The sequence below is a fragment of the Bos taurus genome, chromosome 7 (genome assembly GCF_002263795.3).
Source record: "Bos taurus isolate L1 Dominette 01449 registration number 42190680 breed Hereford chromosome 7, ARS-UCD2.0, whole genome shotgun sequence".
Taxonomy (NCBI): Eukaryota; Metazoa; Chordata; class Mammalia; order Artiodactyla; family Bovidae; genus Bos; species Bos taurus.
In genome coordinates, this window is record NC_037334.1 from 43543369 (window position 1) to 43560357 (window position 16989).

At 59.6% G+C, this 16989-nt stretch overlaps 1 protein-coding gene across 8 annotated transcripts in view; it reads left to right on the forward strand.

The window, feature by feature from the left end:
• ABCA7 (ATP binding cassette subfamily A member 7) overlaps window positions 1-16989 on the forward strand; it is an 18458-nt gene continuing 1469 nt past the window's right edge. Inside the window, exons 1-44 of one of the 8 annotated variants that reach the window (XM_059888085.1) lie at window positions 1-937; window positions 1653-1722; window positions 1823-2012; window positions 2099-2192; window positions 2369-2510; window positions 2588-2706; window positions 2843-2919; window positions 3170-3250; window positions 3485-3695; window positions 3789-3928; window positions 4199-4315; window positions 4540-4707; window positions 4849-5066; window positions 5353-5529; window positions 5864-6086; window positions 6222-6443; window positions 6539-6740; window positions 6996-7106; window positions 7328-7499; window positions 7880-8011; window positions 8110-8249; window positions 8471-8608; window positions 8784-8968; window positions 9061-9133; window positions 9490-9692; window positions 9950-9998; window positions 10205-10309; window positions 10385-10539; window positions 10759-10883; window positions 10970-11068; window positions 11202-11489; window positions 11710-11742; window positions 11845-12022; window positions 12109-12278; window positions 12700-12877; window positions 13112-13227; window positions 13497-13641; window positions 13735-13858; window positions 14218-14347; window positions 14419-14539; window positions 14627-14689; window positions 15703-15809; window positions 16028-16169; window positions 16851-16985. In XM_059888085.1, the coding sequence (XP_059744068.1) occupies window positions 1947-2012; window positions 2099-2192; window positions 2369-2510; window positions 2588-2706; window positions 2843-2919; window positions 3170-3250; window positions 3485-3695; window positions 3789-3928; window positions 4199-4315; window positions 4540-4707; window positions 4849-5066; window positions 5353-5529; window positions 5864-6086; window positions 6222-6443; window positions 6539-6740; window positions 6996-7106; window positions 7328-7499; window positions 7880-8011; window positions 8110-8249; window positions 8471-8608; window positions 8784-8968; window positions 9061-9133; window positions 9490-9692; window positions 9950-9998; window positions 10205-10309; window positions 10385-10539; window positions 10759-10883; window positions 10970-11068; window positions 11202-11489; window positions 11710-11742; window positions 11845-12022; window positions 12109-12278; window positions 12700-12877; window positions 13112-13227; window positions 13497-13641; window positions 13735-13858; window positions 14218-14347; window positions 14419-14539; window positions 14627-14689; window positions 15703-15809; window positions 16028-16169; window positions 16851-16985 (5874 nt within the window). In that variant the 5' untranslated portion in view covers window positions 1-937; window positions 1653-1722; window positions 1823-1946. 8 annotated transcript variants of the gene reach the window in all.

A 16989-nucleotide genomic window follows, 5' to 3' on the forward strand; every position in this document is an offset into this window, starting at 1 on the left:
AGTGGGTCCTCAGGACTGCAGCTTCATCCAGCCTACAGGCCTTAGTGCATTTACTCCTCACAGAGGAGTTCTATCCTGACAAACTCCTCTTCATCCTCAAAGCCCCATCAGCAACAACCCCTTTCTGGAGCCCTTCCCACACTGCTCACCCTTCCCAGCACCTTCAGAGCTGTGGATTCACACACTTGTTTCATTTTCATCATTATCTTGTGAAATATATCCAATTTCCTGGAAGGAGAAACTTCTGGAGGTTTTCTTCAAAATCGGGGTGACCATTATGACCCCAGATTCTAATCTTAGAATGTTGAGGGCCACCTCCCCCTCTGCTATAGCCTGGCCCACTGTAGGGACCGAGGAATGTTTGTGGAATGAATGAATGAACAAATGATTCTAGTCAAACTCCCCTTTTCTGGATGGACAAATAGAGTCCCAGGGTACCAGGGCGAGTTTGGTTAGGACTGGGGCCCCCTCTGGAGAAAGAGGGGAGAAAGAGATCTGAGACCCAGAGCTGCGGTATTGCAGGCGGTTATGCAACGTGCAAAGAGCCTGGAGATTTTGTGCCGAGGACAACCTGTGCGAGTTGACCCGGGCGCTCCTCCTCCTCGCGGTGATGCAGCAAGAAAAGAGCGATCCCTTTAAGAAACCCGGCTCGGCGCGGCCTCGCTGTGACACCGCCTCCCGCGTTAGCGCGAGGGGCTCCAGCTGGCCAGGTCTTTGAGTGGCGTATATAGAAGCCAATGGGAGTGGACGGGGCGGGGCTATGCCCGAGACCGGCGGCCGCAGGCCCCGGGTGCTAGGTACTATCCGCAGCAGGGGCGCCTCGCCAGCGGCAAGGGCTCCTCTTAAAGGAGCCGCTCTCCGCGGCCACTGCGGAGGGTAGGGAAAGTGGAGAGAGCTGGGGGCTGGAATGGTGGGAAGGTCCTGAGAGGATGCCGAGGTGCGGATGGGTAGAAGGGAGGCAGATTCCGTGGGAATTAAAGGGTGTGGCCCGAATCTAGACTCTCACTCATTTTCACTCCCTGGCCGGGGAGTGTTGGAAGCTGCAGAATTGACCACTAATTTTCCAAGAGGAGGTTGGGCAATAGACTCACCTACCTGCAGCCGCTCTCCAAGTTGATACGCCGCTAAGCTCTCTCCCCCATTTTACCAATAGAAAAACTGAGGCCGCTCCCCGCCCCCCGATCCCATTTGTAAATGAGTCCTGAAGTGGGGGTCAGGGGTCCTGGGTCCATTCCCTGTCCTTCTGGCGGCCTCAGTTTCTCCGTGTGTACGATGATGAAGTAGGCCAGGCTGGACTCCAAGCAAGGTACACTATCAATAATAGCTGCTTCCAGAAGCGCCCCTGCTTCTTACTCATTTTCTGGATCTTGGGGTTCTTCTGAGCGACGAATAGTACGTGACGGGTGGGCAGAGCTGGAGCCCCCTTCCAGCTGGGTGACTCGCCTCTCTGGTGGCCTGGGATAGCCCTTCTTCCAGACAGCAGTATAAAATACTCCTAGCTATCATTATTGGAGGAGAGAGGGGGGAAAGGGAATCCTTGCCTGGGTTAAGGATGAGGCTGGGGGACGGGACCTGGAAGCCCCCCCACCCCAGGAGGGCTTAGGGTGGAGCCTGATAATGAAAGAGTTAAGCCTAGGCTCCGCCCCCTGCAGGATAAATTCCCCGCCTTTGGGACCCCAGCTGCTGTGGAGGAAGCGACAGATCCCGCGCAACCAATCAGATGTGAGGAAGGATTCGAGCAGGTCTCCCGTTGGCTTACTCCACCCCTCCGGAGAATAGAGCCCCTTTAATAAGCACCTACTGTTTTCTTGGCTCCAAGCAGAGCTTCCAAGAATGCTGAGCAATGAAATAGATGATGAGGTTCAGAGAGGAACAGAGAGTTGCCCGCAAGCACACAGTACGTCCTCAGCTTGACCTCTCCGTCCTGTCTGCTGTCCATTTCCACCATGGCCTTCTGGACACAGCTGATGCTGCTGCTTTGGAAGAATTTCCTATATCGCAGGAGGCAGCCGGTAATGTCCAGTCGGGTGGGCCGGGGGTGGGGCGGCCCACAGCCCCCCATAGGCCGCCACTCCCCAAGCCTATTCTGCCCCCGCAGATCCAACTCTTGGTGGAGTTGTTGTGGCCGCTCTTTCTCTTCTTCATCCTGGTGGCCGTTCGCCATTCCCACCCCCCACTCGAGCAGCATGAATGTAAGCCCCCAAGCGTCCAGAGCTTTGGGATTAGGATTAGCAGTGGTCACTCTATGCACAGGGGCCCCAGTGAGAACCCGGAGCACAGACCGGACGCTCAAATAATGGCTGAGGGGGACACTCTGTCACTGGGGGTGGGGACTCAGCCAAGAACCCCACACCTGGTGTCCCTGCAGGTCATTTTCCCAACAAGCCGCTGCCCTCAGCAGGCACCATCCCTTGGCTCCAGGGCCTCATCTGCAATGTGAACAACACCTGCTTCCCGTGGCAAACCCCTGGCGAGGAGCCTGGCGTCCTCAGCAACTTCAAGGACTCCCTGTAAACCACTGGGAGCGGCGGGACAGGGGTGGGCAGCTTCGCCTAGCCTCCGCCTCCAGCCTTCTCTCTGTATCCAGGGTTTCGCGGCTCCTGGCAGATGCTCGCACTGTTTTGGGGGGCCCCAGTGCCCATAGGATGCTAGCTAGCCTGAGAAAGCTGATGCCCATTCTGAAGGCTGCACACACAGCCCGAGCAAGTAAGAAGGCGGGCCTGTGGTAGGCGGGGCTGGGCTCTGCGCCTCCACCTGATGGCACAGCTTGGAGTGGGACAAGTGGGACATGGCTCCAGCTAAACTTGGCCTCACCCTGGTCTTCTGTGCTTTACTCCCTCAGCCTTTCCTTGGCCCAGTGAGCAGCCCAAGGAGGGATTGTCCCTGGCCACTCAGCTGCTGGGGACACTGCTGCAAGGGGTGAGGTGGGGACAAGGCAAGATCTGGGACCCTGACCTCACCAAGTCTCACCCTGCCCCTTTCAGGGGCCAGCCTGCAGTGATATTCCTTAGATTCCAGCCCTGAGACCTTGAACAAGCTCAGGTGCCTCTTGGAGCCTTAGTTTCTCTGTTAGTAAAATGAGGCTATGATTGCATGGACCCCTTGGGAACTTGGATCCCGAGTAAGACGTCCGCAAACCTCATTGTCATCTTGTCATCTTTCTTCCCAGGAGTCCCTGGGCTCTGTGCTGGGTCATGCCCAGGAGTCCGTGGGCAGCCTTGTGGAGACTGCAGAGGACATGGCCCAGGAGGTAGGAGGCCAATGCAGTCTCCGCCCCTGCCAGGAAACTAGAGGGGTGGGCTGCAGGAAGGGGAGAGGACAGAGCAACCCTGGGCACCTGTCCTCAGTAGTTGTATGGGGGTACTAGGGCAGAAAGAGAGGGCAAGGGTGCTCCTGGTGGAGGGCCCTGCCCTGGTTATAGCTTGGTGGTGGGGTCACACGGAAGGGAAGCCTGCCCAGCCCTCTGGTGACCCCCCTCCTCCAGCTCCTGGAGCTGCCCAGCCTGGGAGAGCTGTGGGCCCTGCTACAGAGACCCCACAGGCCAGGTGGTCCCCTGGAGGCGGTGGCAGAAGCCCTCTGCAGTGCCAGGGGGCCCAGCAAACCAGGCGGGCCCTCCCTCAACTGGTATGAGGCCAGTGACCTGAAGGAGCTTGTGGGGCAGGAGCCAGCGCAGGCCCTGCGGGACAACAGCCTGAGTGAGTGACCAACCTGGTTTCTACCCCTCTCCCTGGGGAAGCAGGGCCAGGACGTGGGCACAGGGCCTCATGGTGCTCCCACCCTGGCCCTAGGCCCCACCTGCGCTGAGCTGACGGGGGGCCTGGACACCCACCCCCTGTCCCGCCTACTTTGGAGGCGCCTGAAGCCGCTGGTCCTGGGGAAAGTACTGTTCACGCCTGACACACCCTTCACCCGGCAGATCATGGCCCAGGTGACAGTGCGAGGGGCCCTCAGTCCCAGCCTCGGCTGAGGAGGAGAGAGCCAGGCCACAGGAGAGCTCTGAGTCCCGAGACTGGCTGCTCCTGGGCTGGGTCCAGGATGCGGGGTTTGAAATGGAGGGATTGCCAGATTTCAGACAGTGCTCAGAGGTGCAGGATAGAGCATAGGGGAGAAGGCAAGAGGGGTGGGCAGGGGGCTTCACTAGAGGGAAGGGTCATGAACGGCTAAGGCTAGTGTGGACCTCAGCACCCACCTCTTCCAGGTCAACCGAACTTTCCAGGAGCTGGCGCTGTTGAAGGACATCCAGGAGGTGTGGGGGCTGCTGGGACCCCAGCTCTTCAACTTCCTGAACGATAGTGCCAATGTCGCCATGCTACAGGTGGGGCCAGGACAGGAGTGGGAGAGGGGTGTGGGGGGCAGGGGTGTGTGGCAGCAGGGTCACCCCTGATGAGGATTTGGGAGAAGGGCAGGGACTTCCAGGCGAGGGTGTGGAGGTGGGGAGTGGTATCCACGGTGAGCTCAGGCCGCTCACTGGGATGGAAAGAGGGGTAACAGGCCCTGAACGTCCAATGCAGACCCCCATCTTCTCTGACACCCCTACAGAGGCTCCTGCAGATCCAGGACAAGGGAAGGAGGCAGCCAAGACCTGGAGGTGGGGCCAGAGTGGAAGCTCTTCGTGCTTTTCTGAATCCCCGCAGCGGTGGCTACAGCTGGCAGAAGGCCCACGCTGATGTGGGACACCTGGCGGTCACACTGGGCCGTGTGATGGAGGTGAGGGACCGTCCACCTGGGAAAACATCTCCGAGGGGAGAGGCAGCCCTGCTGAGGGCCTCTTAGGAGGAAGCGCGGCTCCGCCTTCAGGTCCAGGGGAGGACCCTGGGGCCTCGAACTCACGCCCAGGTTCCTCCGCAGTGCGTGACTCTGGACAAGCTGGAGGCCGCCCCTTCAGAGGCCGCCCTGGTGGAGCGGGCCCTGAAGCTGCTCTCCGAGCACCGTTTCTGGGCCGGCATCGTCTTCTTGGGGCCCGAGGACTCCCCGGACCCCGCGCAGTCCCCAGGCCCTGGCCACGTGCGCATCAAGATCCGCATGGATATCGATGATGTCGAAAGAACCAATAAGATCAAGGACAGGTGGGGGGCCTTGTGGGTCGGAACCAGAGGGGGAGTGCTAGGGAGCATCTCACCTATCAGAGATCTTGGTAGGTGGGGCCCAAGTCCTTAGACCAATAGGAACCCACGATGGGCGGGGTTTATGGTGTGATGGGCACAGCCAAGGGCTTGGTGGGTGGGGTCAATGCCTTGGCTTCTGGGATAAGATTAAAGCACTTGGCAGGTGGGTCTAGGTAGTTTGTACACAGGTGAGGGCGGAGCTAAAGTTGTGATGGGCAGGTCCCAGCTACTCCCATACTTCTTTCAGGTTTTGGGACCCCGGTCCGGCCGCTGACCCCCTGACGGACCTGCGCTACGTGTGGGGTGGCTTCGTGTACCTGCAGGACCTGCTGGAGCGCGCAGCCGTGCGCGTGCTCACAGGCACCACCCCCCATGCCGGCCTCTACCTCCAGCAGATGCCCTACCCCTGCTATGTGGACGATACGTGAGCACCCTTTCCTCACTTCTCCCAGATGCCAGATCCTGGGTCTCAGGGTGGGGGCCTGGGTGCCATCTGGAATATTCACGCAGTCAAAGCTGAGAACTACGGTTCAGAGGGACCACTCCCCGTGACCTTGTAGCTGGAGGAGCCGGGATCCTTCAGGGTCTGGGGTCTCTGGATACAGGGAGAACGTAACCTGACAGCACCATCAGGAGTCCGAGGACAAGGAAGGGCCAATGTCCTCGCCGCACCTTGGGGTCCCAGGGCGGGAACTGTCGTGCCAGATGGGGGCAGCGCGGGGGTCTTTGGCATCCACCGCAGCTGCCCACTGCCCCAGGTTCCTGCGCGTGCTGAGCCGGTCACTGCCACTCTTCCTGACACTGGCTTGGATCTACTCTGTGGCGTTGACGGTGAAGGCCGTGGTGCGTGAGAAGGAGACTCGGCTGCGCTACACGATGCGCGCCATGGGGCTCAGCGCCACTGCACTGTGGCTGGGCTGGTTCCTCAGCTGCCTCGGGCCCTTCCTCCTCAGCACCGCGCTGCTTGTGCTGGTACTCAAGGTGCGTGCACCCCCGCCTTGCCGACTCGGGACTGGTGCGTGTGTACGGGGAGGTAACGGGCAGGGGGCACCTCGCGGGGTTGCTCGTCCCTAGGCGAATCCGCGCTCTCCCTCCAGCTCCCTTGTCCTCCTGCAGCTCGGAGACATCCTCCCCTACAGCCACCCGGGGGTGCTGTTCCTGTTCTTGGCGGCTTTCGCTGTGGCCACAGTGGTCCAGAGTTTCTTGCTGAGCGCCTTTTTCTCCCGCGCGAACTTGGCAGCCGCCTGTGGGGGTCTTGCCTACTTCGTACTCTATCTGCCCTACGTGCTGTGCGTGGCCTGGAGGGACCAGCTGCCAATGGGCGGCCGCGTGGCCGCGGTGAGAGCCGGGCCGTGTGGGTGCAGGGGTGCTTCACCCTTAGCTGCCCTTGTTTGCTGACCTACCTACCCGCCGCTACCCGCCCCCACCCATAGAGCCTTCTGTCGCCCGTGGCCTTCGGTTTTGGCTGCGAGAGCCTGGCGCTGCTGGAGGAGCAGGGCGAGGGCGCGCAGTGGCACAACTTGGGCACCGGGCCTACAGCAGATGTCTTCAGCTTGGCCCAGGTCTCTGGCCTTCTGTTGCTCGATGCTGCTCTCTATGGCCTTGCCACTTGGTACCTGGAGGCGGTGTGCCCAGGTGGGCCGTAGGAGACGCAGGGGAGACTGGGCTGAGGGCGGCGCGGACGGGGTGGGGCTGAGGGGGCCTGGAATACAGATGAAAGGGTGGGTCTTCCTGGCACCTGCGCACTGGTGGCTGTGTTTGAGGGACGGCCTGGGGCAGGCAGGCAGGTGGGCGGGGCTTCCTGGTTACCCCTTACCTGCATCCCTGCATCCCAGGTGGGCACACTCCAGGGGGAGCGCCTCAGGGGTAACTGAGCACCACTCCCCACAGGCGAGTATGGGATCCCCGAACCGTGGAACTTTCCCTTTCGGAGGAGCTACTGGTTTGGGTCTCAGACCCCCAAGGGTCCTGCCCCAGTTCTGACCGCACAGGACCCCAAGGGTAAGGCCCAACAAACCTTGGCTGTCACTTCCCTGTCTGGATTCTCAGCCCCTACAAAACCCAGGTCCTCATGGATCCCAATTCTCTGGACTTTCCCAGGTCCTGAGGCTCCCCTAACTCCCACAGACCCCAGCCCCACAAGTCCCTGACTCCACAGACCAGCTTGAACAGTCCCCAGGCTTCTGAGGGCGCCCATAACTGAGTCTGCCCTCCTTCCTCAGTGCTGGTGGAGGAGGCGCCCCCTGGCCTGATTCCGGGGGTCTCCATACGCGGCCTGGAAAAGCGCTTTGCTGGCAACCCGCAGCCGGCGCTGTGCGGACTCAGCCTGGACTTCTACCAGGGCCACATTACCGCCTTCCTGGGTCACAATGGGGCTGGCAAAACGACCACAATGTGAGCAGCCATCACTCCTTTCCCCTCACAGCTCCCCTCCCCTCCAGCTCCTCTTCTTGGGTCTCAACTTGCACACTTGTTCAAGGGAAAGGACCTCTGGGGTCAGAAGGTCCCTATCTGTACAGTGACAGAGGACCCTGATGCCCCCCTGCAGCCCCCCAGCCCCAGTTCCCTTTGGACCTCCCCTGTAGTTCACTTTGGATCCACAGTAGGCAGGTGATGAATATTTTCTCTGAGCTTCGTCTTCCCTCCCCTGTAAAATGGGAACATAATACCTCTTTGGTCTGGGCATACAGTAGGTGCCCTGTAAATGCTGGTACCTCTGCTCTGGGAGCCTCAGCCTCCCCTCTGAAGCTGCTCTGAGACCCCTGCACCTGCAGGTCCATCCTGAGTGGCCTCTTTCCACCCACGGCTGGCTCCGCCTCTGTCCTGGGCCACGACGTCCGGACCAGCATGGTAGCCATCCGGCCCTGCCTGGGTGTCTGCCCGCAGTACAACGTGCTCTTTGACCTGTGAGTCTCCATAGGCATGGCAGTGGGGGTGCTGGGTGCTTTCTGGGGCCTTGCCTGCCATGGTAACTCCCCCCATTGTCTTTTGTACACGGCCTCAGACTGACTGTGGATGAGCACATCTGGTTCTATGGGCGGTTGAAGGGTCTGAGCGCAGCTGCCGTGGGTCCCGAGCAGGACCGGCTGCTGCAGGACATGGGGCTGATCCCCAAGAGGCATGCACAGACTCATCACCTGTCAGGTGAGCCTGGACTTGGGGGAGCCTCCAGGTCTGCAGAGATGAGGCTGGGGGGTGGTGCTGGGACTTTATATTGAGGACTGTGGGATGCCAGAGGAGATGGGCAGACTTGGGGACCCAGGAGGAATCAGGCACTGTGGTCCAGGTGGGTAGGGAAAGGTACAGGAAGAAGGGAGGCAGCCCTGCCCAAGACTGTGGAGATCTTGACCCCTGTCCCAACCCAGGCGGGATGCAGCGGAAGCTCTCAGTGGCCATTGCCTTTGTGGGTGGCTCCCAAGTTGTTATCCTGGATGAGCCCACAGCTGGTGTCGACCCCACTTCCCGTCGAGGCATCTGGGAGCTACTGCTCAAATATCGTGAAGGTAAGAACTGGGAGTGGCCTGAGATTTCCCTGGATGCTGATTGAAAGGTCAGATCTTTCTGACAAAGAGGTGATGGAAGATGGGGTTTTGAGTGATAAGTAGGAGTTTACTGCATGGGGCAGGGACCACAGCTTGGGCAGCCTGATGACATGTGTGGGTTGGGTCCCCTTCCTAGGTCGCACACTGATCCTCTCCACCCACCACCTGGATGAGGCGGAGCTGTTGGGAGACAGGGTGGCAGTAGTGGCAGGGGGCCGCCTGTGCTGCTGTGGCTCTCCTCTGTTCCTGCGACGTCACTTGGGCTCCGGATACTACCTGACCTTGGCCAAGGGTCCCCCGCCTCTGGCGACCAGCAAAAAGGTGAGGGCTGGAACTGACCTCCGACCGACCCCAGTTCTTAAGACCCCATCCAGGCGCGATGGCCATGGCAGCTGGTGCCCCTCTGCCCCCAGGGTGAAGCCGGCTTGAAGAACAGCATGGATGCTGGGCAGAAAAGGGAGCCAGGCAGCCAGGCCAGCTCTGCCGGTGAGGGCGGGGGTGGGAGAGCCTGAGTGAGGGGCTGTGGATGGGGCTGGGAGAGCCAGAGGGAGGGGCCAGTGGGGGGGCAGTGACTTGGTTCAGGGCAACAGGCCTGACGACCCCAGGCTTGACCCCTGACCTGACCCCTGAGCTGAGCTGACACACAAACCTACCTCTGACCCTGAGTGGACTCTGGCCCTGACCCCAGGTCAAGTCCTGCCATTGGGTGCTTAATCCTGACCTCCTCTGCCCTCAGGGACTGGTCCCTTGTGGGTCACCCAAGCCCCTTCCTCAAGGGGGTAGGGCAGGAGCCAGGGCAACATGGGACCCCAGGGCCCCTGACATGCCTGCCGCCCACCTAGGTGCAGCCCAGCTGTGGGCCATAGTGCAGCGCCACGTGCCCGGCACACGGCTGGTCAAGGATCTGCCACATGAGCTGGTGCTGGCGCTGCCCTACAAGGGTGCCCTGGATGGCAGCTTCGCTGAGCTCTTCCATGATCTGGACCAGCGGCTGGGGGAGCTGGGACTGGCTGGCTATGGGATCTCTGACACCAGCCTGGAGGAGGTGTGGCTGCTGGATGAGGTGGGGGGCAGGAGGAGGGCTGCCTGGAGGAGGTGGTGCCTGGAAGGATGAAGAAGAGTCTGCCTGTGGACACCTGGGTGTCCCAGGGAGGAGGCAGGGCCCACATGGAGGCCTGGAGGCTCAGAGGCCCTCAGGGAGGCTTGGGGACCCCCAGTGTTTGAGGGATATGTGGCCCTTGAGTCCCCCTCCCTCTTGTGTGTCCCCAGGCTCTGTCTGAGCCCCCTGCTTTGTCTTCCCAGATCTTCTTGAAGGTGGTGGAGGATTGTGCTGTGGACGCAGGCCCAGAGGGTATGCCTGCAGGCCCCTGTCCTAACCCCTCACCCTGGTCCAGAGTCCAACCTGACTTTAGACCAAGTCCCCACTCTTGCCTAACATGACCCAACCTACAGCCCTGACCTCCACCCTGATTCCTGACCCCTCCTTTGTGAGCCTTGACACTGGCCCAGACCCCAGGCCAAACACTAAGCCTGACCCCAACACTGGTGACTTTGCAGATGGTAGGCCCAGGCAGGGCCCGTGCTTGGGTATTGCTCATCCCGATGCGACTAGGAAGCTCCAGGTTCCGCCAGAAGAGACAGCCTTGGAGAATGGAGGGCTGGGTGAGTTGTCCCTGCCCCACCCTGTGGCCCTTCCTGGTCCCCAGGGCCGAGCACTGACCTTCCCATCCCCCACAGTTGGCTCTGCCCCTGAGACACAGGCACTACAGGGCTCTGGGCCGACCACCGCAGGCCTCGTACACAGCTGGGCGCTCACCTACCAGCAACTCCGGGCCTTACTTCTCAAGCGTTTCCTGCTTGCCCGCCGCAGCCGCCGTGGCCTGTTTGCTCAGGTGAGGGGCCACCTAGTAGGGGAGTGTGGGGGAAGCCCCTTGGTGTCTTTCTTACACTCTACGACCTAATTCATCCCCATAAGCCCAGGTGTATGCCCCACTTTGAACACTTTTATTGAGAGCACTGGGGAGCCATGGATGGTTCTAGAACAGGATCAGGGAAGGCTGCAGGTGAGCCTGGCAGCCAATGGGTGGGGAACTGATGGGCTGGCCCTTCAGATTGTGCTACCTGCCCTCTTTGTGGGCCTGGCGCTGGTGTTCAGCCTCATTGCACCCCCATTTGGATACTACCCAGCTCTGCAGCTGAGCCCCAGCATGTATGGCTCCCAGGTGTCCTTCTTCAGGTAGGTGCAGAGGAGAGGGGCCTGGTGGGGAGAAGGGGCCCAGGGGCCTGTGGGCACAGCCCTGACCCTGCACCCACTATACACAGTGATGACACTCCAGGGGACCCTGAACATGCCCGCCTGCTCGAGGCCCTGCTGGAGGAGGCTGGACTGGAGGAGCCTTACCTGAAAAGTAACTCCAGCAGGTGAGGGCCCTCCAGCCTGGGCCTGGCTCCTCTCTGGCCTCGGTTTCCCTGTCTGGGCTCTGGAGCATCCCCCATGCCTGGTTGGGAGCAGGGGGCCTCCAGTCCCACCCCCACCCTGCTCCTACCCCCACAGGGCACCAGCATGCACACGGCCTGCCCTCTGCCACTTCTCGGTGCCTGATGTCCCTGCGGACATGGCTGAGGTCTTGGCCAGTGGCAACTGGACCCCGGAGTCTCCATCCCCCGCCTGCCAGTGCAGCCAGCCTGGTGCCCGCCGCCTGCTGCCTGACTGCCCTGCTGCGGCCGGTGGTCCCCCGCCACCCCAGGCGCCAACCAGCTCTGGTGAAGTGGTCCAGAACTTAACGGGCCGAAACCTGTCTGACTTCCTGGTCAAGACCTACCCGCGCCTGGTGCGCCAAGGGTGAGCACCACCCTGGACTTGGCGTGGCCAGCTGTAGCAGGGGTCCAGTGGGGAGGATGTGGTACAGTCCTGGGAGGGGTTGGGGGGATGCCCAGGCTGGGGCTCTGGCCTGGGGCCTACTGGGGGCCCTCTGTGCCTCCTTCTTTTAATTTGTCTCACTCAACTCACCAGCATCTTTGTCTCTGTCCCACTCACCTCTCTGTGTCTGTCTCTCTCACAGCCTGAAGACCAAGAAATGGGTGAATGAGGTCAGGTAAGGAGGGTCCCTTGCATGGGTTCCTTTCCTGTGCCCTCTGCCTGCCTGCCGCCCCACCCTCCCAACCCTCAGCTGTCTCCCACCTCCACTGCCCCTCAGGTATGGGGGCTTCTCCCTGGAGGGCCGAGACCCAGGCCTGCCCTCGGGCTTGGAGGTGGGCCGCTCCCTGGAGGAACTGCGGGCACTGCTGAACCCCGCACCAGGCGAGGCCCTCGACCACCTCCTGAACAATCTCACAGCATGGGCTGTTGGTCTGGACACTCAAGATGGCCTCAAGGTGGTAACTGGCGGTGGCCAGCTGGCACTGTGGTGGGGGAGGTCTGATCCCAGGTCACTGACCCCTTGGCCCCAATTCCATCACAGATCTGGTTTAACAACAAGGGCTGGCACGCCATGGTGGCCTTTGTAAACCGAGCCAACAACGCTCTCCTGCGTGCCCACCTGCCACCAGGCTCCTCCCACCATGCCCACAGCATCACCACGCTCAATCACCCCCTGAACCTCACCAAGGAGCAGTTGTCTGAGGCTGCACTGTGAGTGCCCCTACCCCGTGTGTCCCGCCGCCTTGTGTGCCACTCCACCCTGCGTGTCCCCCTGTCCCATGTATCCCCCCACCCCGGTTGGTCTCTCTGTTGTTTCTGGTGGTAGAAGCTGAAGTTACGCTCTGCCACACTCTTGCTATGTAAACAGAGAACAAGAACTTCCCCTCTCCACCCCTTAGGCCAGGGTAATGGGGCATCATCAGGCTTCATGGGCTGCAGTCTCCCCCATCTGCCTGCACGTCCTTGTCACATCCACTTCTATCCTACTAGAGACCTGGACGATCTCTCCCTGCCTAACAGTTCAAAATGGCTCAGGACATTCCCCACCAGCTGTGTCTAGCCCTGGGGACCTCAGTCCCATCAGTGGTGAGCACAGCTCCTCTCTGAGCAGCTCATGCCCCTTCACTCCCAGGATGGCCTCCTCGGTGGACGTGCTTGTCTCCATCTGCGTGGTCTTCGCCATGTCCTTTGTCCCGGCCAGCTTCATCCTTGTCCTCATTGACGAGCGTGTCACCCGAGCCAAACACCTGCAGTGCATGGGGGGCCTGCCCCCCACTCTCTACTGGCTTGGCAACTTTCTCTGGGACATGGTACGCAGACCGCCTGGAGGGTTGGGGGCCCTGCCACCACTTGCCACTGCCTCTTCTGGCCCTTTCTGGTCAGGAACTTGTCTAGGATGGCACCCCTGAAGTCTTGGGGATGATGGAGACCTCGTCCTATTATCCAAAGCACAGGGAGGTTGGGGTGGGACACAATGCCAAGGATGCCTGTGGGCTTCCCTGGTAGCTCAGCATACTGAAGTATAACCACCATCTCCAATGCAGTGTAACTACTTGGTGTCAGCCTGCATCGTGGTGCTCATCTTTTTGGCCTTCCAGCAGAGGGCGTATGTGGCCCCTGCCAACCTGCCTGCCCTCCTGCTGTTGCTACTACTGTATGGGTGAGGTTCCCAGCCCCTCCAGGACTTGTTCTCCCTCAACTCTGCTGAGGGAGCTGGGACTCTATAGCAGATCCTAAGGAGAGGATATGGAGATCTGAGAGGACTCCAAGTGTGATCTTATTCAGGGGTATGCCAAGGAGGCCTTAAAAGCTCATCTTGACCTGACCATGTTACAGAGGTCTACAACACAGTTTGGGATGGGAGATCTATATTCTTCTCAGGGCTGCTCAGCCTGTCTGGCAATAACAGTGGCTCCTGTTCCCCCTCAGCTGGTCGATCACGCCACTCATGTACCCAGCCTCCTTCTTCTTCTCCGTGCCCAGCACAGCCTATGTTGTGCTCACCTGCATCAATCTCTTCATTGGTATCAATGGCAGCATGGCCACCTTCGTGCTTGAGCTCTTCTCTGATCAGGTGGGACCCACAAGGCTGGGCCTTGGGTTGGGGTCAGACTGGGCCTCAGCCTCGGCTTCTGACCCACCTCCTTCTTAATCTGCCCCTGAGCAGAAGTTGCAGAAGGTGAGCCGGATCCTGAAACAGGTCTTCCTTATCTTTCCTCACTTCTGCTTGGGCCGGGGCCTCATCGACATGGTGCGGAACCAGGCCATGGCTGATGCCTTTGAGCGCTTGGGTGAGAACTTCTCTCCAGGAGGGGAAGTGCCAGACAAGAGTCAATCCTACAGTGCAGGGACAAACAGCAGCCCCTAGGAAGAGAACTTGAGGTCTTAGATGACCTGGAAGGGTGGGTAGGCAAAGTTAAAAGTGCAGCAAAGCAGCCATAAAAGTTAACTCCATCTTGGTCATGTCACAAGAGGTCTAAGGCACTAAATAAAGGAGGTGGCAATGCCACTGTTTTCCATGCCAATTAGACCTCAGTTGAGTGTCTATTCAGCTTGGTGCTTTCCCTTAAGAACCCAAGGTGACCTGAATGGGGAGAGGCCCAGTAACCAAGACCCTAAAATGACCCTATCCCTCTTTGTGTCCCCACAGGAGAGGGGTATTTCCAGTCGCCCCTGCGTTGGGAGGTGGTCGGCAAGAACCTCTTGGCCATGTTCATACAGGGGCCAATCTTCCTCCTCTTTACATTACTGCTTCAGCACCACAACCGCCTCCTACCACAGTCAGTGGGGACCAGGGAGGGTGGCAGGGACTGGGGTCTCGCTCTGGGCCCACTCATATCTCTGTCCTTAGACCCAAGCTGAGGCCGTTACCCGCCCTGGGAGAGGAGGATGAGGATGTGGCCCGTGAGCGGGAACGGGTAGTACAAGGGGCCACCCAGGGGGATGTGTTGGTACTGAGGGACCTGACCAAGGTGGGTGTGGGTTGGGGGGCCTCCACTGCTGGGTTGGGGGGGCCTCCACTGGCCCACCCACCTTTCTCATGGACTTCATCCTCCCAGGTGTACCCTGGGCAGAGGACACCAGCTGTTGACCGCCTGTGCCTGGGGATCCCCCCTGGTGAGGTAAGTCCAGGTGGTGCAAGGGTGAGAGGCTGCCCTATTGTACACCCACTGGTCTTTACCATGTTTGTGTCTACCTCCCCCTATGGAACACCTACTCTGTCTGTTGTCCTATACTGAGTACCTACTGGCTGTCAGTATTTGAGCTCCTATTTAGAGCCAACAAATATGAAGCTCCTATTGCATGGTTACATTTATTGATCCCCACTGTGTGCAATAGGATTAACAAGATCTTAGTGAGGATAAATTTGTTATTGAACACCTCCTGGCCTCCCATACATGTGCCAGTTACTATGTGCACCTACTATATGTTAGCATTTATTGAGTACCAACTGTATACAGTAAAGCTTGTTGAACCCCCCCACCATTGGTGTACCAAAAGTGTATTGAATGCCACCTTTGTGATGATCAACTTTTATCAAACACCAACATTTATGAGTCCATACTTTATCTGTATTAAGCACTTGCTCACAACCAATATTTAGTAGGCACCTGCTCTGTACCAATGCACATTCAAGCAACTACTTTGTGCAAACTTGTCTGCTGTGGTCCATTTCCTGGCCACCTACTAGGGGCTAGCACACACCTGTGAACACCTGTGGTGTGTTGGTATAAATTGCCATCACTCTTTAGCAAATGCCTACTGTGTTCAGTCAACCTCTCCATCTTGGGTTGACTGTGTGCCCAGCATGAATTCTCACCAGGTGCTCTTGCTGTCGGTACCCACTGCATGGCAGGAAACATTCAGCCAACTCTTGCCTCAATATTTATGGAGCACTGACTGCAAGTGACCTTTATAGAACATCTACTGTGTCCATTGATTAAATACATGCTGTGTGTCATCTAGCACTTCTGCTATGTGACAGCTTGTGCCCACTCACACACCCCAGTATCTGCCCAGGGATCCCCTTGCCCACAGCCCTCCCAGTGGAAGCTGAGAAACCTGTCCCAGAAGTCAGAGATGCTGGGACAATTGTCCGGGCTTCTATGAGTGCCTTCTGTGGGTATACCTGCAGTGTTTCGGGCTGCTGGGCGTGAACGGAGCAGGGAAAACATCCACATTCCGCATGGTGACTGGGGACACGCTGCCCAGTGGGGGTGAGGCCATTCTGGAAGGCCACAGGTGAGGGGCTCCTGGGCTCTTGTTCCTCCCCACCTTCCCCTGCTCTCGCATATATGGACAGGATCAGCCTGGCCTTGAGTCCCCCTGCAATGGACCCGGCCCTGAGTTACCTCCTGTCCCTTATCAGGGTGGGTGAGCCCCAAGGCCCCTGCTTGCCCCTCGCATGGCCAGGGCCAGCCAGTGCCCTGAGTTCCCTGTCCCCCATCCCCCATCCCCAGCGTGGCCCAGGAACCGGCTGCAGCTCACCGCCGCATGGGCTACTGCCCTCAGTCGGATGCCATCTTCGAGCTGCTGACCGGTCGTGAGCACCTGGAGCTGTATGCACGCCTGCGAGGAGTCCCCGAAGCCCAAGTTGCCCAGGTGATCACTCTCCCCACTAACCCCTCCGGTCCCCACCCCAATCTCTCCCTTGGACTACAGTCTCTGCTGCTCTCGGTCCCCTGACCTTAGGTCCTCTGGCCCTGCCCTGCCCTCCCTGAGCGCCTACACACTCATTGGGTCCACCCCCACACCCCCAGCCCTTCCCACCATCCTCAGGCTGCACTCGCCCCGTCTCTGCTTAGGGGCCCGCCCCTTCTCTCTTAGACCTTCCTGGCTGTGGCCCCGCCTACTTTCACCTCTGGGTTAGGGCTTTGCTTCCGGCCACCAGGCCAGGCCCTGCCTCTCTTGGTCTGGCCCCGTCTCCAGTCGCAGCCCCGCCCCGTATTGGCTCTGGCCCCACCCTCTTTAGTTACCTTCCCACGGTATCCCCGGGCTTCCCTGGTGGCTCAGCCGGTTAAGAATCCGCCTGCAATGCAAGAGATCTGGGTTCGATCCCTGTGTCAGGAAGATCCCCGGAAAAGGAAATGGCATCCCACTCCAGTATTCTTGCTTGGGAAATCCCATGGACAGCGGAGCCTGGCGGACTCTAATCCATGGAGTCACAAAGAGTCCACCACTGAGCACTGAGCGTCTAAACCACCACCATATCCCCTCCCTAGCCCCTCCCACTCACCCTGCACCCCATTCTCACTCTGCCCTTCCCATTCCATCCTGCCATAGACAGCAAGCTACGGCCTGGCACGCCTGGGCCTCTCTCAGTATGCTGACCAGCCCGCTGGCACCTACAGCGGGGGCAACAAGCGGAAGCTGGCGACAGCCGTGGCTCTGGTGGGGGACCCGGCTTTAGTCTTTCTGGTAT